Source organism: Pezoporus wallicus, unplaced genomic scaffold, assembly GCF_028554395.1.
Source record: "Pezoporus wallicus isolate ANWC-B61680 ecotype Strahan unplaced genomic scaffold, APGP_CSIRO_Pwel_v1 scaffold_8769, whole genome shotgun sequence".
Lineage (NCBI taxonomy): Eukaryota > Metazoa > Chordata > Aves > Psittaciformes > Psittacidae > Pezoporus > Pezoporus wallicus.
This window is the reverse complement of record NW_026642673.1, coordinates 910,846-931,425: the sequence shown is the minus strand read 5'-3', so window position 1 is coordinate 931,425 and position 20,580 is coordinate 910,846. Positions and strand designations below refer to the sequence as shown.

The window sequence follows — 20,580 nt, the reverse complement described above, 5'->3', positions numbered from 1 at the left end:
CTTTGCTCTTTGAGCTGGAAACAAGCATATTTGTGTCACAAACATTTCTGCTGAGGCAACTGCATGGTTTTGAATCAGTGTGTCTCCATGCATACTGCTCTAATGGAAGAGGACAGAGAGCACAACCCACATTCTTATGAAATGGAAAGGGACTGAAATGAACTGAAGAAATTGAAGAAATGCTGTGCACCTTTCATGCATTCTCAGAGACCTGCTTTCATTCCTAATCTGGTTTTGTTTGGGATTGATTTTTTTTTTTTTTTTTTTTGTTCGGGTGGACGGCGGGGAGGTTGTTGATTTTAGTATTCTGGTACTTGCAATGATAGGTTCATATCTGAAAGCAACCAGAGACGGTTCAATTTGGCAGTCCCTGCTCTGCCATCAGGTTTGCAGTGATAATATTGCACGCAGCATTACAACGCAGGCACTGAGATTTTGACCAGAGCCTGTTACACAAACATGGAAAGTCACCTTTCAGCTGCTAATCAGATTTAAATTAATCTAATTGTATTAACAGTATAAATAAGAACCGTGCTTTTAGGTACATATGATGGTGTGTAGGCATGAATCATATGCACACACATATATATGCAGCTAGATTTAAAAAATGCTACGGTCTTTCTGAACCTTTAGTAACTGGTAAATAAGCATACAGCAGACCTCAGCTACGCTGTTTCAAGTAGCACAGGCACTGTTTGAATCACAAGTGAATCTCTGATGTTCTTTTAAATATATAACATTCTCAACTGTTAACAGAATCTGCCTGCCCATGAAGGGAAGCACATGTGTGTTTAGCATAAAAATAATAGTCTACTTATCTTCTGAGATGACTTAAGGATTCTTTATCTCTTTACAACATGCAATCACAGAGTAAGTCTGCTGAAGGTACGAAGCTTGCAGGAAGAATGCAACAATCCACAGCGCAGTTTTTGGCAGGTTAAGGAAGGAAGAAAAATGACTTTTTAATTTTTTTTTTTATTTTAAAACTTCTCTGTATTTACGAAGTTTTAAGTTACCACTTTCTTTTTTCCCCTTGAGAAATCCAGTGCTGTGGCTACCTTATGCCACCTGATTGGCACGAGGGTCTGGTGCGGTTGTTTCATCTAGTGTACTGTATTTTTCTGGCATATACTTTAAGCCTATTTCCACTTGCAGTGCCAATTAACTTGCATACTTTCAAAAGTTAGTCTGGCAGTTGCAGGAGAGCTCTTGCCCAGATTGTCTCCTTTGGCTCATATTAAATAATCCCTCATGCTCAGCCCTGCACACTGCAGTGCAGAATTACTGTGCTCTCCTGAAGCTGACTGTTCAGTTACCTGTGGGGCTTGCCCAGGCTTTTGCAAGCTGGTAAATGTAAAAGGTTACAGTTTCTTATTTCAAGAAGCTCCTGTCTGAGGTTTGGTTTTGTTTGAGCAACACTGAGGTTAATAAAAAGTACCTCTCATTCTCACCTGAAGTTGGGACTCACTTTTCAGGTATCATTCAGTCATCTGAGTGGAGCTTCCTGCTAGCAGCCTGAGTCTCTAACCCATTACACTTCAGCTTACCTGCTTATCAGCACAAGGTACTGCAAGACCAGCCATTTGGGTTAGCTGGGGGTTCTTAATATTTAGGGAACCTTTGGAAATCCAACTCCTTTTTGTAGACTACAGTTGGATTTTTTTCTGTGACAGGATTTGGCTAGCCAACCTCAAACTTAACTTGTAGCTTGAAAAATGAAAGTCATATTCTCTTTCTTACAGAGCATGGGTGTAGTTCTTTATGTTTTGGTCTGTGGAGCGTTACCTTTTGATGGACCAACACTCCCCATACTGAGGCAGCGAGTTCTTGAAGGAAGGTTCAGGATCCCTTACTTTATGTCAGAAGGTAACAATGCTCTTGGTGTGGTAAATCTTGAGTAAATTCTAGAATAATCTCTGTTGCAATACAGCAAAAGATGGTGCATCTGCACACTAGATTATGGTATGGCAGACTGTTCCTGTTCAAAAGAAACACAAATAAGCCTAGGTGAGCCTTTGCAGTTAGCCTGCTAGCAGGCAAATCAACACATATTTCCCTGCTCAAGGTTTGGAGATTGCAGTGTGGCTGTACCCATGGGCAGAGAGAGTTTAAATGGAAGCTGGAGGAAATCTCATCCTACTGTGAACAGAAATACAGGGATGTGGGGGAAAGGCAGATCTGTGTGTAGCCATTAGCTTTTGTCCTACAATGCCATAGACTTTTCAACGTGGAAAGACAATATGCTGAGAGCAGGATTGCTGTAAAACCTCAGTTGTGTATTGGGTGTTTCCTGCTTTTTGACAGTGTCTGCTAAACAAAAGCAAAACGTGCACAACCAGTTCATATGCCAGGATCTCACTGTCATGTATCTGGCACTTTATATTTGACAGATCTCTCCCTCATTTAGTTGCCCTATCTATGGAGTTTCACTTTCTCTCATGCCTGTTCAGATAAGAACAAGTGGGGGCATTTTTCACCACTTTGATGGTGTCCTTCAGCTTCCCTGTATTAAAGGGTCTCTAAACTAAATTACTTCAAAACAGTCTCCCTGAATCAGATCCTCTTTTGATATGCTACTTCTGTGCTTTTCTTCAAAGTGAATTAAAAATATGTTTCTTCAGCCCTGTTGTTAAGGGTTCTGTAGTATAAAACATTACGGTCTTCCCTATTTTCTTTCTGGTGGCATGTACTCCTGCATACCACCTTGGAAAACAGCCACTGCTGTGTAGCTATAGTGCATTTGGTTGCTTTTAGCAATGCCGTTATGGAATCAAGGCAACCCTTCAGCATCCTAGGCACATTTGTGGCCAGTGCTGAACTGTATTGTGTTTCTGTGACTTTGCTGACATGGGTATGCAAGCTAGATCCAGGTATCTTTGTACGAGTTGCAGTCATTGCTGTGCCTGCAGTGTAGATCAGCTGTTTCACAGGCTGTCTGCCGTTCCCCTTGCTGATCACATGGTGATGCAGGGAGTGGGGAAGGGTGTGAAAACAGGAGAGAGAAACAGGAATAAATAGCCAGAAATCTCTCTGTAAACTACTTGTTATAACTACCTGAATGGACTGACTTGTAACTACTGTACTGTAGCAGTATCACTGTCAGCTAGAAATGCATGGCAGATTGATAAGCTCCCTTAAAGGAACTTACATTGACCTCCTATCACATACAAACTGCATGTTCATCTGTCGTGCCCTCATCTTCCAAAAAAACAACTGAGATCTGAAGAAAAATGTATGGTTTTAGTGCTGCCCAGCATGTGGTAGCAGAAAGCAGCAATGGTTTGGTGTGTTTAGAATTATTCTGGCGCCTAAAGCTACTGATTGTACTTTGGTCCTAGAATTAAAACAGATAAGCCTGAAGATCCACCAGCTATTATTCGCAGCCACAGGGACATTATTTTTACGTTTGCTTTTGTAACCACTAGGGTGGAATTAAATAAGTTCAGACACTAACCCTAGTTTTGCCAATCCCTTGTTTTATAAGCCTGGACAAGCTAGGTCAGACTGCTGGAGAAGGATGCTAAGTAGTCCCCACCACGCTTCACAGAGATTATTTGAAGCTTTATTGGTTTATGGTAGCTCTGTACTAAGAACAGCACAAGCAGCTTCAAAGAGGCATAAAATATTACCATTACTGTCACGTGGGAGCTGTGTAGGAGGAATGGCACTGTTAGCCATATCATGCATTTAAAGAAGTTGGGGTTTTGTCCTTCTTAATGTGACTTTTAACCTTGTTTTGAGAGGCTGTTTTAAGGAAATGTGTTTAGCAGAGAAGTCAGGCAGAAGTAAGGCAGTTTTCTCTTGTCATGCTGTTCTGGGAGCACGTTGGTAATTTTCTTTTTTTCCTAACAGAGTGTGAACATCTGATTAGAAGAATGTTGGTCCTAGACCCATCCAAACGGTTAACTATTGCTCAGATTAAGGAGCATAAGTGGATGCTTATAGAAGTTCCTGCACAAAGACCTATTCTTTATCCACCAGGAGAGGAGAACGAGCCTTCCGTTGGAGAGTATAATGAACAGGTCTTACGGCTAATGCACAGCCTTGGAATAGACCAACAGAAAACTGTTGAGGTAAAGTAGACTCAAACAGATACTTGTCCCTAGGTGGAAGGTTTCCTGGTTTGTTTTTGTCACTAGAATTTAGTACTTGAGTTGCTTGCAACATTCTTTGTTTCAACAGTTGGTGGTAAGGGGGGGACGACAAAACGCCAAAACCGGAGCTATATTTTACTTGGTGAGACTCTAGTAAGGGCAAACATTTTAAACATGCTGTGCTGCTGCCCTTCTGTCCTACTGCTGCCTGTGCCAGCAAGCTAATCAGAAAGAGGAGAGACATCCCTCCAGAAAGCTTCCTAAAAAATAATCCCTAGCAGAGAGGAGGCTTCTGTGTTATGCAAACATTGTGCAGTGGGCCCACAGACAACTTCACCTGTGTACCTTACGCTGGCCTGCCACTAAATGATGGTTGATGCTTTTCTTTGACATGGCACTCTGGTTTGAAACAACTTTCTCAGTTGAGAAGATTTGCTCACCCCACTGCCTCTTAAATAGCCTCTATTCCTCACACACCCCCCTGCAATTCTGTCTTCTGCCTGGTCTCATAGAATATAAATGATAATACATATTTGGCTGTACTCACACTTTTGTGCTTCTCTTTTTCAGTCTCTGCAGAACAAGAGTTATAACCACTTTGCTGCTATTTATTACTTGTTAGTGGAAAGACTCAAATCCCATCGGAGTAGCTTCCCTGTGGAACAGAGAGTTGATGCTCGTCAGCGTCGGCCAAGCACAATTGCTGAACAGACAGTAGCCAAGGTAAGGTCTCATTACTAGCAGAGATGGGTTTAAGGCTGTGCAAGACACCCTTCTTTTTCAAAAGGGTGTTTCTACATAGATTCACTTGGAATCCATTGCTGTTTTCTGGTTTCTATAGTATGCAGACTCACAGTATGGTTTTGTAAAGACTTTTTTGGATCTACCTCCTGTCAGAGCTGTTTGATGACAAATCATCATCAGTTGTTTGGCATGCCTCCTACAGCTGCTGCTGCAGCCTCCTCCCCACCCTGGGGTGGGGCAGGGAGCAGAAAGGAGGTCTGAGAGAACTGGTGAACTTTTAAATGAGAAATGGAACTTAACTGTATTTTTAAGTCCAGAATCAAACTATGGGTTTAGCTTTTTGGGTATCCACTTGGTTTAACCTTAATTCCCAGGTTCACTACTTGTGCTTGTGCTTCTAATTGGAACACTTCCATTTCTGAGAATTTTGAGCCTATTGCTGGGCAGTCATGGGTTAAAATGTTAGAGAAATACCATTTCTGGAGACTGTACAACACTTAGAGTATCGTCAGTGTGATTGACAAACAAGCTGTTGAATTTATGGAGAGCTGTGCTAGCATGGGGGCTAAAAGCATGCAGGCTCTACTTCGTGTTATAAACATAGTCGCTCTAAAGGGACCCATTGAAAATACAATTACTTTCTCCCCTGCTGTTCTCTAGATACACTGACTCCCATGAAATGAAGTGTGGCAAAGAATAAGAGGCATCCAAAAGAAAATATTACAAACAACCTATCGGGTTAAGATGCCAATTCACTGTAATATCTTAAGTACCTGATTAAAATATCATTATCATGAGAGTCTTAATGGCTCAAGTCTCAGATCTGTTCCTAAATGATGTACTTTCTCTTAAAGTTTGCACCACTTTTTCTCCTGTGACCCAGCAACAGTCCAATTTCATGGGAGGCTTCACAGCATGGCTGCAAAACCTCTATGTGCATAGAGCCAAGGCGATGACTCATGTATTTTAAGACTTAAGGATGTTACATTTATTTTATCCAGAGCAATTCTGGGTGCTCCTTACAGCTGGTACCAGCCCTTGTATTGCAGAAGACTGTCTATTTAGTATCCTCGCTGATTACACTGCCGGATTGAGCACAGGCTCCAGAGCTATTCAGTCTACTTTTCCCCTTCAGAAAGAAAGGTCATATACAGTTTATCATGTCTTACTCCAATAATTCTCAGATTATTTTTTTTCACATGTTCTTTTGTTTCATTAAGATACACAGAAAAATACAGCTTTTGATTTCTATTAATACATAGCTGGAAACATGAAAGACTTGGCCTAAGATGACTCAGATTTATTGTGGTCTCTAGTAAATAGTCTTTCAAGTTCACAGCCTGCTAGGTACTCTATTGCTGCTGTATAGAACAAGTGCCCAGATCACTGCCAGGAGAAATCACAACCATGCTGCTCCTTTTCACTTGAGATGGCAAGACACTATTTGGTTTTGGGTTCTGGTGAAATGAAAGCCAAATCGCTTCAGCTGTGAAAACACAGGTCCAGGAATAAAATGGCTGACAAAGATAAAAACCAGCTATTTTCTTAGATAGTAGTTCTAAGGATAGATTATTAATCATAAGGTTCATTAAAAGCAGGTGGAGACACATAAACAAGGAGGAAGAAAAACAACCTCCTAGAAGGTAGTTTCTTACTGTACTAAATTCCTGTATTTTATAGCCATATTACCACATTTTCCTTAGGACTGCAAGCAATCTTGCAGTTATCCTAACAAGATAATTTGCTTTCACACATGGTGGCACCACAGGCTCCTGTATAAGGCTACTTATTTCCTTTTGGACAGACAAGTTGCATGCATGCTGCACTTCAGGAAATTAAGGTTAAAAAACAGTGAAAGCCACTGTTTTCCTAACTGTGCAATGCTTGCCTTCCCTGAGGCACATCTCTCCCTTCAACAGTGCTCCCTCTTTTCAAGTATCTTCTTTCAGATCCAGTCTGCTCCATTCTTTCTCATACTTTTTCCTACAGGCATGTTAGAATAGTCACCGAAACTAGGTAATATTAACAGATTGTGTACTGAGTATAAGAAGCATTTCTAGTATTTCAGAAGTTGGAGGGCACCAGAGGATCCCTAACACTGTCTTTACTACTCATAACTGCTCAGCTTCAATAAGTAGCTCGCTTAATGACGTTTGGGGTTTGGCATTTGTGTGTTTTGCAGGGGGTGGTGCTTTTTCTAAAGTCTAAAGACTAAGAAGGTAATTCCTCAAGAACATGGAAATAAGCCTTATACTTCTCCTTCTTTGGAAACGGTCTACTTACTGTATATTTTTAATTTGTGACCTTGTATGCTGTTTTCTACCTAAAATCGTTCTGGTTTTGGATTTCTTAAAATCGTTTCCAGGCACAAGCTGTGGTACCCTCTGTTAACTTGCATTCACAAAACGCAAGGTTGTTGCAGTCTCCAGGCCTTCCCTCAGCTTCAGGAGCAGAAGCCTTTTCATTCCCTCCATCCAGCTGCCAGGGAGACACAGCGTTTATGGAGGAAGAAAGAGTTGAGACACCAAAGGTACAGCTTAAAATCACCCTAGTGTTTTGTCAGAAATCATTGAGACTAAAAAAGATTGTTGCCCTTTAAATTACTGCCCAGTAAAAGCACAGGTAGTAGTAGTAGCTGTAGCTTTTCAGTAACTGATGGAAGATCAGTTCCTTCTGACAGAGTTCAGAGTTCATCATCCTAGAACAAAGCACTGCAGAGTCAGGGCCAGAGCATTTGCTAATCCAAGCTAATGGCGCTTAATTGACCTTAGTATACCTCGAGTATCTTGACGGTTGTGGGCAGCTGAACTGGAGAACCCTGCTGCTTCTCTCCCTTTTCAGTAGCCTTTTCCTCAAAGACCCAATGTTCTCAATCTGCTCAAGGCACTTTCAAGCACTGGCTGTCCACAAAACTCTTGCTGGTTAATTCCTGGGTAAACTCTCAGGGTAGACAGCAAGTCACATACAAAGACCTTTCATATCTGCATACTTGACCGTACTAAACACATTTCTTGTACTAGCTGGACAGAACAGACTGTGCTGGTTTGCCTAAATTAAAATACTCTCTTAGTGTCAGAGTCCTAAGTATTCCAGATTCCTTTCCTATTTCTCTTTTGCATATAACTTTCAACAGCTGTGACTTTTTCTGATCATTAACCTGCCTATTGTATTCTTTGCTTACATTGCAATGTTACCACACTGTCATTTGCAAAAGAAGAATCAACCTAGTGGTTGGGTTTTATTTCTTCTCATGGATTTTTAAGAGCCCTGAAGATTCCTCATATACAGCTTCTAATACAAATGGTTCACTGCTGGTTATCTATACTAAATTATCCAAAAGTTCAGACAGATGAGAACAGGAAGGCATAATGGAACCTTAAGTGGAAGCTTCCATTGCTAATTAAAGCAGTTAAAATACCATGCACTTAAAATTCCATATCTCTGCCAATTCCATAATAAGCCAGCCAAAAGTGATACAGTTTTATTAATTTTTATGCTGAATAGTAAATAGCCAGCAGGACCTTCTGACTGTCAAACTATTAAAACTGCAGCATCTCAAATAGGCTGTAGGAGTTCTCAGCTAGGCCGTTTCTGTAACTAGAAGCGCCTGTAAAACCTTCACTGGAGACCACGTAAAATAGCAGCTCCATCTAATGGGTTTTGTTTCCTGTAATCAGACTGGAAGACTTTGTGTAGGCTTTCCACACCTCCACAGTTAACAGACTTAACTGAACTCTAATAGGATATGACGGCTTCACAGCCCTACAATGTAGGTTACAGCTCAAGTCTCTGAAGCGAGCTGTAGTCTGATCCATTTTGCCATTCAACTCTGAATACTCTGCAGGGTAGCTAAGACTAAGTGTAATACATGGGAGTTAGTAGTTAAGAGCTTTTGTGAGGAAGGGGAAATAGCTTAAAATAACTACGTTTGTGAACTACATTACTATTCGCATTAAACTTTTGGTATTTTCTCCCATATGACATGACATTATAACTCTTAATTTCAGCATATTATGGTTTGCTTGGTGCCAGCTAGGGGCTTGATTTCACACTTGCCACTTTGAAGCTTTTACTGCTCACTCACTGGTTAGTTACCAACACTAGGAGCATGGCTCTGGTTCTCATCGCTGTTTTAAGTAACTCCTTGTGTGGTCTCTTGGAGCTACAAAGCAAAAAGCCATTCAAAGACATTTGGAAATTAACATTTGAGACTTTATTTTACATCCCCTTTTACTTTTATAGATGCAGTTTGGCCAGAGTAATCAACAAATGGTTGCTACTGTAAGGTGTCAAAGTGACTCAGGAATATTCGGTGTCTTAAGTACTACAGAACAAAGGCTTCCAAGCTCTGATCCGTATGCCATGGTAAACTGCAGAGAGCCAACTGCTCACATGGTATTGCTTCTCTCTTGCCTTTCCAGCAGTTCACTAAAAATCCTTTCTGGTGCTTTTGCTGCTGGATCAGTAGAAGGCATCTGAATAGGAAAGTCACAAGTGGAAAGTAATGTGTACAAGAAATTAAGCTTAAAGATACAATCCATTAAATTAAAATAGAGGCAGGAGATCCAGAATTTTCCTGTGCAAACATCATCATTTTACTGATGCTCAAAAATTTTTATAGCTATTTTTTAATACTGCTTTAAATATTTTCCTAGAGTACTACCAGTAGCTGTAACAGTGTCAGGTTTTATGCTAAATGTGTTGTTTTGTCTGTATTTTACCCAACCTGATCCTACCAAAACCTTAGGAGTGACTTGTCCAATGAGAAACTAATTAGAGCTTCTAAGGTATTCCAGAAGACAATACCCACCCCAAAATGGCACCACATGCAGGCCACAGTCCTCAAAACCTCAAAACATATAGTTGTATATGGCAAATAAGTAATTAAAGTACAGAAACGGTCAGGACAAACTGAAGTATTTGGAGAATAAAAAGAGAATTAAAGTCCTAGAAGTATTTTAGGTTGGAGAGGTACCTCCTAAAGGACCTGTAATTCAACCTTCTGCTAAAAGCACATCTAACTTCAAAGCTAGGTGAGGTTGCTTAGTGCTGTATAAGTTTGACTGAATCCAAGGAGGGGGATTCCACATCCTTTCCAGGCAACTTCTGTTTGCAGAGGAGCGCCATGAACCAAATGGACTTTTGCTGGAAAGGGTGCATTTATTGTATTATTGTGAAACAAATCTTTGCAGCTCTGCAAGGATACTGCAGAATTAAATACACTACTATTTTTTCTTAGTGCTTATCTAAGCATGATAAAGGAGCGCATTAGGTATAGTAAGGGGAAACAGCAATATTGTGCACTCCATAAATATTACATGTTTGTGACTAAGCTGGCAAAGGTTTTTAATAACTCTTTAAGAAAGCCCCAAACAAACAAAACCACACAAACACCACAAAGAGAACATAATACTGTGGAAATGAAAGTGCTTACATTTAGGGAGTTGAGTACTAAGATGTCAGTGGTGAGCCTACCTGGAGGGAATTGCCTGTCACATTGAATTCTTAACAAGTCTTACTCAACTCAGTAGCTTATAGGGAGGTTTACACATTTTAAATACCCAGGCTGCCTTCAGTCTATATGACAGGCAGAGATTTCTAGCACTTGGAGGTAATGTTCTGTGTGTGTCATTGAAAATTGTACATCTTTTCCCTGTACCATTTAGGTAAATGGCTGCCTACTGGATCCTGTACCTCCCGTGACGATTAGGAAAGGATGCCAATCGTTACCTACCAGCATGATGGAAACTTCTATTGATGAAGGAATAGAGACAGAAGGCGAGTCGGAAGATGACCCTGCACAGTCATTTGCAGCCCTACAAGCAGCTCGCTGTGGGAAGCGACGTCACACTCTGGCAGAAGTTACCAACCAGCTGGTGATGATGCCAGGCACAGGTACAGAAGTTAGCACGGACATCTCAAACCTCATTTCCTGCTCCCAGCACTCAATCTAATAAGCCCAGGATGAAAGCCAGTAGGTTTTAAGAGTGACAAGCACAGATCAAAGCTTTTTGGTTTTGTTACTTAGTATTTGCTATAAAGGCCAAAGGGGGGGGGGGGAACCCACAAAAAAACACCCCAAAACCTGCTGTACAGACAGTATAAAACCAAAGCAGCAAATATACAGCTTGCTACAGTCACGTACAACCCCAATGGCAACTAGTAAAGTCTGGCAAATTGATTTAGTTTGTTGTTTTTTTTCACATAACTAAATGCCCCAAATCATTCATCCCCTAAAAGTGTGCTGGAAGAGGAGGACATGGGGGAAACCAAAACCTCTGAATTCTCGGGTATTCCAAAGTCAGCAACAAGACCAAGCCTTTCAGCTCAGGCTACAGTCTTACAAGAATTATCAGGGAGAGGCAGGCAAACACAAAAAAATGACCAAACCCAAAACTGGATGCTCTCCAAGCAAGCCAGTGATCATCATCTGCATGGCGTCTTACTGCTGCAGTAATGCAAAAACCAGTAGCAAATCCCCATTCTGGTACTGCAAATGTTAAATGACAATTGCCTTATGAACCTTGATTATCTGTTTTATTTCCTCTAAGACAGTCACTGTTGGCAGGAATAACTGGAGCCTGTAGCACTTCCTCTGCTTTGCTAAATTATTGCTGGACTTTCACTTTTATTCTGGCTTTTGGTTTTTGTCATAGGGAAAGTCTACTCACTGGATGAAAACTCCTCTCTGGGCAGTATTGATTCAGAGTATGACATGGGATCCGTTCAGAGAGATACTAAATTCCTGGAAGACACCCCTTCCTTGAAAGAAATGGTACTAACTAACCAACAAGCCCCCGGAATGACGAGACCTTTCTTGGGTCTGAGACCTGCCAATCCAGCCATGCAGGCACTTGCCTCTCAAAAGCGAGAGGCCCACAACCGCTCTCCTGTCAGTTTCCGAGAGGGGCGCAGAGCTTCAGACACATCCCTCACACAAGGTAATTATAACCATTGTCATGACACGTTATATCTAGACATGGTAGTACATGTACTCCATACACAAGAAGCACCAAGCCACCTTGTAACTTGGCTGTTACTCAGCTTATCTCACATTTGTTGTACTAACCAGGTCCGAATTAACTGATTTTCTGAGAAGGGTTTTTGCTCAACTGTTCCCCAGGAATTGTAGCATTTAGACAACACCTCCAGAATCTGGCACGAACCAAAGGAATCCTGGAATTAAACAAAGTCCAGTTGCTGTATGAACAGATGGGATCAGAAGAAGAACCTTCTCTCACATCAACTGCCACCCAGTTGCAGGATCTCATTAATAGTCCTTCACAGGTACAGAAATCAAGCTCCATCTTTCAGATGCTAATGCATTGTCCTTATGGCAACTGTGAAACCTCTGCCAGGGGAAATCCTTAAAGAAAGGATTGAGGGAGAAAAGCTTTTTCTGGGGATGAAACTTGTTCCTCTTCTCTCTGCAGGAGGAAGGATCTCAGCAGCAGCAGGAAGCTGCATCTGCTTTCCCTAATGGTGCACATCCCCCATTATTACGACAGAGCTTAGAAGCACAGTACTTACAACACAGGCTCCAGGTACCATACCTCCCCTCCACTGAATGAAACCCTCTGCTGTTACTAGACAGCAAACTAGCCTTTTAGATTTGCTACTCAAGAAAATCCATCAAAGGCTAAATTAGTGGAGAACAGCTGAATTTCCAATTACACTGAATTTCTGCCAGACATTAACCCTCATTATGCAAAAAGTATGTTACTGCTGTTTTCTTACTCAGTCTCTTAACTGTATAGTGTTATTAAAGCAATTTCAAGTTAACTGCTAGCGAATACCTATTATCAGTGTTGCACCTCATAAAGGTTATGCATCGGCATCTGAGGAGCCACTTCTGACCCCCTGGGGGGCTCTTACTCTCTGCCTCCCCCCCCTTTTCTTTTTAGACCAATTTTCATACGGCTTTAGTTTTAAAAGAAACTTCTTTTCCCCAGATTTCAGCTTCTCTTTCACTTGGGAAGAAATCCATCATTAAATTTTTATCATACCATCTATCAAGCAAAGAGATTCTTTGTCTAAGAGTTAGAAGCCAATAAACAGTAGGGCCTGTGGTTTTAGATAGTAGCTCTACTGACAGCTTCTGAAAAATGGAGCTTGGGCAGTTACACTGTCTTAAGGATTCTTTCACTTGCTTTCTGGACTAATGCATTAAAATCAAATGCAATTTACGACAGCATTGCTTTTCTTGCAGAAACCTACTCTACTGTCAAAAGCTCAGAATACTTGCCAGCTATACTGCAAAGAATTGCCCCGGAGTCTGGAACAGCAGTTACAAGAGCACAGGTAAGAGGCTTTCAGACTATGCAGATATGTTATTTATTCTAACTCTCAAGAGAAATAAGAGAACTGGAAAAATCTTTGTCCAATTATAAATTCCTTTCAGAAAGGAAAGCTTCACTTTAAAATGTGTAAGGACGCAGCCCCCCTTTTAAAAGAGGGGCAACAGTCCTGCCACATGCTTACAAATTTCTGTGCTAGGAGCTCTTTATGAGCTAACGCTGCTACGATGCAGGTAAACAGCAAATACCTGCCTACTTCAGTTAGTGCTAATGGGTGTATAGAAGCATAGGCAGAAGCTACCCTACTACTAACATGGTCATACTTAATTGCACCCTCATCCTCCAAACCACCCACTGTTTATAACCTACATATTGCAGTATATCTTGTAAGTCAGAACATGGATCATGTATTTCTGCCTGCTGGGAAGCCCTGCAGTCACCGAGGTATTTCCTGTCTCATACCCATGATGCAGTAATTTTACAGTGCAGGAAACCAGCTTTTTCTTGTTGTATAACATCAGTTTAGAAAAGAAACTCCTCTGAAAAACATGTATGGATTATAGCCAAGATTTTAATTGCCAGTTCACTAGGTGATTAAAAAACTTATCAAAAGGAGGTCTAAAAACTCACCCTGTGTGTATTTGCTGAAAGGTTCTGGCCTGCTGTAAAATTTAATAAACAAGATTGTCCAGAAATTGTCCAATTCTGCACTTCACTCCCTGCTACACTGTTTGAGTGACTAGCCTGCAGGACTCATGCTAGTGGCTTAACACTTCAAAAGGCAAAAATAATTGCTGTTTATGTCCTTGATTCAGGCTGCATCAGAAGCGACTCTTTCTCCAGAAGCAGTCCCAGCTGCAGGCCTATTTTAACCAGATGCAAATAGCTGAGAGCTCATACCCAAGGTCAAGTCAACTGCCACTTTCATGCCAGGAGGAGCAGCAGCAGCAGTCAACCCAGTTCAGCTTGCAGCAGCCTCTGAGCCCCGTGATGGAGCCCTCCTCGGAACAAATGCAATATGACCCTTTCCTCAGTCAATACCAGAAAGTACAGCTGGATCCACTGCCATCATCCCCAATCACCAGCTCATCACGGTTGTCGTCACCAGTTCAGGTGCAGCAGCCACCACAGTCCTTACCCTATTCATATCAGACTTGTGAATTGCCTGTTGTCACCTCTTCTGAGCCAGACTACCCAGACCAGTGCCAGTATTCCATGGACCCAGCACAACAGAGCAGTGTAGCATTGCCCGACAGCCAGAGCAGCTCTGCATCTCATGAGTCCCAGTCAAACTATGATGCATTAGCCCTATCGGAATTGCCTGGACTCTTTGATTGTGAAATGATGGAGACTGTAGATCCCCAGCACAGTGGCTATGTCCTGGTGAATTAATACCATGGGGTAACTAACATGAGTGGAAGACAGGACAAATGGAGAAGCATGTGAATTTTTTGGGTTTTTTTTTTTTTTTGGTTTTACCCCAAAATTCATGGTAATTTTCCAACCCTTGAATTAACAGGGGAACTAAAAATCCACCTGACTGGAAAACAAAAGCAGGAGGTGGCAAGAAGTGTTTGGCCACTGGCCCCTCTGGCTGATGGCAGGGGCTAGAGAACAGATAGTGCAGTTTCATCCCCCAAAGAACTAGTTTGCATAGGAGGAGGTAAAAAAGGTGAATTTTAGAGCCCCTTATGATTCTATGACATTCACTTGGAGAAATGAGAATGAGTGCACATTGTACTTCTTGGCAATAAAAAGCAATAGTTTTCATTGAAATTCAGGGTAGATTTGGGTCTGCACTGATGGCAACTGTAGTATTCTTGAAACAGTAGCGTGAGGTGGAATTAAAGGAGAGTTGCACTTCGGCATCCAACTGATGGTTAAGCTACTGATCTGGAACTACTCGATGGTAAGTCTCCAAGATCACCAGGCATCTCAGGCAGCCTCCACTTCCTCCTGCTAGCAAGTAAACAGTATTTTCCAAGCCTGCCAAGGAACTCTTAATTGCCCACTAAGGGAAGCTTCTGGATCTCTGCTAAGTGACATGTTGACTTTGTCAAAAGATACCTGGAACTGACACAGGGCACCACAGTGGTTTGTAGAGACCTCTGGGTAGGGAACAGAATACTGAAGTATAAAGGATTAGCTTAACAGGGAGATAGAAGGTAAGAAGTACCCTGACAAAAATCAAGAGCTCCAGCCAATGACATTTAAAACAAAAACAAAAATATCCACCTGGGTGGCTTTTGAAATCAACCCATTTTGCAGGCAGGCCTTTGTGGAAGGCTCTGTCTTGGAGAAGTTCTGATCACTGGAAAGGATCCATCTGTCCTTCGGTTGCATTTTAAAAGCAAGCAAACAAACTGTATTTTGAATTAGCGGTATGTGTTACTGGTGGTTTATTGAGCTTTGTATATTTGGACAATTATTTAGGGGTTTAGAATTTAAGGATAAAAACAATGAGCTTAAAAAAACAACCCTGTGAAGTGATAGTGCTGTGCCTTTTTCAGTTCTTTATCAGCCTATATGCTTTTTTCTGAAGAAAGTAGACAATGCCCCATTTATATCCTTGCTTTAGCCAAAGTCCCTTCAGAGCACACATTCCACCATGTGGAATGTGTTTAACTTTCTTAGTGTTTTGATTGCTCATGTATATATAACATTGAAAGTATTGCAGCAATATTTAGCATCACGAACTGTTGATGTATCAACCATTTCAAGAAATACTCGACAAGCAGTTGTGTCTTCAGAACTTTCAGTCCTGAAATGTAAGTCACAGGAGGAGCATAGATTAGGAATCTGCAGAAAGTTTAGATCTCTAATTTGAGTTTTATCTGTAGCCTTTAATTATTGTGGGACATTACAGGACTATAGACAAACAAGGCTGACAGCTGGACAGTTCAGCCCTTTTCTAAGCAAACATTAAGCACAACTGCAGATTCATTAAAGCACAAAGAATGGCAGAGAAACTGTGCTGATCGTGTAGGAAACATCCCTGTTTGCTGGAAAGTTTGGTGAGCTAAGATCTTTGATACTACAAATGAGAGCGTAGCAAGGTGGATAATCAGCCAGCATTTACAGCAATAAGACTGCATTTAAAAGTGGAACAGTAGGATTTAGTCACTGCATTGTAGGCTGTGTGAAGGAAGGGTTTAACAACTGACAGAAGCACCGGGCTTCATACATACTACAATTAGAGAGGCAATTCCTGTTGCTAGGTAGCCTGCTCTGGTATCGGTCCAGTTGTGCAGCTGGACTCAATCTGTAAGTGCTCAGCTTCTACCTCTGATATCACAGTGATTCTCAAGGCATCAGCAAAAGAGAATTTAAAGAACAGGGTTATACACTACTTCTGCAATGCAAGATAAAGAGGGCAAGAAAGCTTTACTTTAAATAGCCAAGATAAAAAAGGTTTTTGTTGTGTGGTTTCCCTTCAAAAGGAAACTTCTCTGACACAGCTATCCCACAGAAATCCCTATGACACCTTAAGTGACTAACAAAGGGAAGGGAAACAGCTTGACAAATACTGCAGCATAACAGACCAGGCATTTCACTACTGCAAAAAGAGGCAACAAAGAGTCCTGTCCTTTCATTCCTCCTTCCCTACCCACAGCATAATAAACACTTTCTGGAATTTTAATATCAGACCAACCACTCAAGGAGCTATATGGAGAGAACTGCTAACAGGACACACAACACCTATGGAGTCAGGCCCAGTTCTGCTCCAGGAGCCGGATTACTGCCATAACTGTAACCTCTTCCTTCCCCATCCAACTCCAGGACACTGAACATTTCAGTACTCAAATATAAAAATAATACTATTAGTGAGTTCTGTGATTCATTTATCAGGATGTGCCAATTAGTCTAAGCTCATTTGAGCTTTGCAGTGCTGGTAAGGGGAAAGCTACAGTATTTCTTTAATACAGTTTAGCCTGACTCTTCCCCTCAACCAAAAGCATATTTAACATTTCATGTAATTTCCTTCAAGCCAATTAGACTAAAAGGCTTCTAATAGAGCAGCGTATCCATTGGGCACCACTTTGTACTACTCTGAAGTGGCTTTTTTGTTCAAATCTGTTACATCTAACATTAGAGAACTGTGTACACTACTGTTAAAGTAATTACTAGCTTTATTATCTTGTATTACAGACTCCTTTGAAGAGACTTTGGTGTGATGTATATGGGGTAAAAATTTCATATGGAGAAAAGTGCAATATGTGTGTGTGTGGTACGTTCTTTAATGTATTTTTTTAAGGAGTTAGAGGGTTTAGTCTCGGCTTTGGGAAAAATGCACTAGTTTTGTGAGCTCCAGTTTGGCAAGTTCATCTGTAGTATTTACATGCAACTGAGATCCTGGACTCTGTAAAGCAGTTACAGTGTATTAATACAAAATAAAGAATATGTGCATTTCATTTTTAAATATGTAGTGAGCTAAAGCAGCCCCTACCCCTCCTCTGTTCTTAGCAGCCTCTATGTAGTATATTGAGGCTATTTTGTCTCTGGGGCACCAAGGTACAAATGGCAAAAAAAGAAAATTAATGTCCACTGCAAAGACTGGATTTTCTAGACTGAAGTTTGCTTCCTCCCATTTTGACGTACTTGGGGTAGTTGATACCACTCATTTCTGAAGGCACATGTGAATGGATAAAGCATTCTAATAGCTTCAACAACACTAACAAAAATCATAACTGCCTGCTATGCCAGGGAATGACAAAACACTTCAGGAGCTCGTCTCCAGCACAGGCAAGGTCATCTGTCAGTCTTGAAGACAGACCAAAGAATCATGGGTCACTGCAGTCTTCTGTAGAGACTGGAAAACTTTGTGCCACAAGATTTTTAAAGCATTTTCCACCTTCGTTAATAGCTGATTCCTTCAAAATTACTTCAGATTAAAAAAAAAATCTGGCAAAACTGGAAAAATTTTTTTTTCTGTAGAATCAGAAATGATTAGCCTTGGTTTCTGCTCTCCCCCTTCTCTGCTCAGATAGCAAGTTTGAACTGAACCCTCCTGAGATGCAAAGCCCCACTCCCAAGAATAGAATAAGATACAGATATTGATGAATTGCATCCTGATAAGTGCTTACAACCTTTTACCCTGATGTGGGATGTAATAGGCTTATTTTGCCTTTGCTCTTAGAAGAGAGGCTTCTTTCCTCTAGGACTGTAAGCAACACAGCAGTGAAAAACTCATCTTGCTGTGTTGCTTGAAGCACTACAGCACTCCTGTCCTATTGAGGGTGAATGTCAGAATCGTTTAGACCTAAAAGATCATCAACTCTACCTGATAGCCTAGCACTGCCAAGTCCACCACTCAACCATGTCCCTAAGTGGACCATGTCTGCTCTGGTAATTTAGGTAGAAAGCTTGCATTCAGAGAGAGAACAGGCAATTCCAGAAGAGGCTCTGTGGAGAAGCAAAATGCCATGCTGTTCACAGGGGGAGCATCATGAGAGACCAGAAGGCTGCTAACACAGGGAAACAGTTAAAGTTCTTTCATAGGGTTGCAACAATAGTTACATGGCACAAAAACTCATGATGCAAGCGTGTATGTGAAAAACCTCTCGATAGCTCTTTCCTCAGTATCACTAGCACCATTCCTGTGGCCCTCAGCCAGGTTGAGTAAAAATGAGCATAGTACCCAGGAGATTCACCTATACTGAAACTGCAATAGCATTTGTGTAGCAACCTCAGCTACGACTTGGACATGAGCAGCTGCAGCCCAGCAGTTTGTGTGACACACTGGGACACAAAACACTTTGCAACAGAGTTAGCAGCTTGGTTTGTAACAGTACTGACCGACTGACTGATCATCTTCCACTTTTCTATGAATCAGAAGTACCAAGAAGCCTTTGGACTATGCACCCGGACAGGACACCGGTAACACTGTGCCTTAACTCTACACCAAGCTTGACACGTTCAACAGATCCCTTACGGCTGCTTTCCCACATACCCTGCTCCTCTGCTGACTCCTAAAACTCCCATGTTGGGCAATGATCCAAGCGAGGGGTGAAGCGCAGTGTGTGCCTGCGTGCCCCGCTTCAGCAGAGACGTCAGCCAGAGATCACAGCATGACTCAAGCTGCACAGAGGCAGGGACTGTTAGTCACTCCTTCCCCAACAGCACCACAAACAGGCTACATAGGGACAGGAAAAAAAGAACTTTCCCATATAGACATAGCCGTTCACTGCTAGCGGTCAGCAGAACCAGAGAAGGTCACACATTGAGGGGTTGCCTCAACTAACCTTAAAAGCTGCCCGGAAGAGACCCCCCCCTCCCCATCCCCCAGTCCCAAAATGCAAAGGCTAAATCCTCCTTATTCCAGTAGAGACAGGATAAAGCCCTCCCCCTCACTGAGATAAATTCTGACTTACAGACTAGGTCAGAGCCTTTAAATCCCTTGCAGAGTTGCAGAACACAGCATTTCCCTGCTGGGCCTCAGGCCAGCAGAGCTTTCCTTTTCACTGTTATCTGGCTGACTGTGCTCATTTAAGTCCCTGGCAGATGGGTCAGCAGCAAAGCTGTCACAGGAACACAATACACATGAGGTAGCATCCAACCATCACCACAGTTTATGCATGGGGTGAAAGCAGACTGCATACACATCTCTTCTGCTGATTAGGCTTTTACAATCTGAGCGCAGCTTTAAAACTGCGTCTGCATTTGGTGCATAGCATCTGTACGAGTCTGTTCACCTTGCACCAGAGTCAAGGAAGACATAAGAAAGAAACTGGAGCAGGACAATCAGCAGGGAGGTAAAAAACATGTAGGGAGGAAGGAAGGGGAAAAAAAAAGAGAACAATGAGATTCAATTTGAAAGCTTCACCAATCAAGGGAAACACTCTCTCTCAGTGGGGATTGATATGCCTTTTAATGGCAACTGCAAAGCAAGGAATGTTTCTGCTTCCACTGCTTTAAGGTGGTGATTGCAAAGCACCTGGACTATTGCTTACACCTCAAGATACAGAGAATAACACAGCGACACTAAGGTTTCAGAGTCTAAAGAAATATACTCTGTGTGGACCAAACATTATATTCACCAGGTGTGGACAGGTTATTCTGATTCTCAGTGGCTGAAAATTAGTAGAACAAATAGTAATTATAACAGAGCATGGACATCCAGACAGACTAAGAGATTTTAGGTTAATCTGAGTGCAAAATCCAAATATAGAGTGGAAACTGAAACCAGGAAAGACATGTGTAGCTCACAATATGTTCTAATTTAAAAGGCTCCTAATGAAAAGTCACACTTACAGTTTCAGCAACAGAGAAAACCATTTAGTGCCAATAACTTACTATCCACAAGCTGACACCAAAGAGGAAAACTGCGTATTATATTAGAAAATCACCCAATACTACAAAGGATGAGCAGTTAATCCTAGGGCCTCACAGAGTAAGTGGTGGGGGCCAGAAGGGGGTAAATATTAAGAAACTGAACCTTTTCAGCT

The 20,580-nt window shown here is 41.6% G+C and overlaps 2 protein-coding genes across 2 annotated transcripts in view; one reads left to right on the top strand and one right to left on the bottom strand.

Moving 5' to 3' along the window:
* The window catches only part of SIK2 (salt inducible kinase 2), a 45,286-nt gene extending 27,739 nt beyond the window's left edge, over window positions 1–17,547 (top strand). Inside the window, exons 6-15 of the mRNA XM_057432050.1 lie at window positions 1,743–1,866; window positions 3,853–4,073; window positions 4,665–4,817; window positions 7,204–7,368; window positions 10,505–10,733; window positions 11,495–11,779; window positions 11,962–12,125; window positions 12,272–12,382; window positions 13,048–13,139; window positions 13,951–17,547. Of these exons, the coding sequence (XP_057288033.1) occupies window positions 1,743–1,866; window positions 3,853–4,073; window positions 4,665–4,817; window positions 7,204–7,368; window positions 10,505–10,733; window positions 11,495–11,779; window positions 11,962–12,125; window positions 12,272–12,382; window positions 13,048–13,139; window positions 13,951–14,527 (2,121 nt within the window). The 3' untranslated portion in view covers window positions 14,528–17,547. The remainder of the gene's footprint in view (window positions 1–1,742; window positions 1,867–3,852; window positions 4,074–4,664; window positions 4,818–7,203; window positions 7,369–10,504; window positions 10,734–11,494; window positions 11,780–11,961; window positions 12,126–12,271; window positions 12,383–13,047; window positions 13,140–13,950) is intronic.
* Window positions 1–20,580, bottom strand: part of ALG9 (ALG9 alpha-1,2-mannosyltransferase) — a 75,761-nt gene that overhangs the window by 10,873 nt on the left and 44,308 nt on the right. Inside the window, exon 14 of the mRNA XM_057432061.1 lies at window positions 1,786–1,978. The gene's annotated coding sequence lies outside the window, so the exon portion shown is untranslated. The remainder of the gene's footprint in view (window positions 1–1,785; window positions 1,979–20,580) is intronic.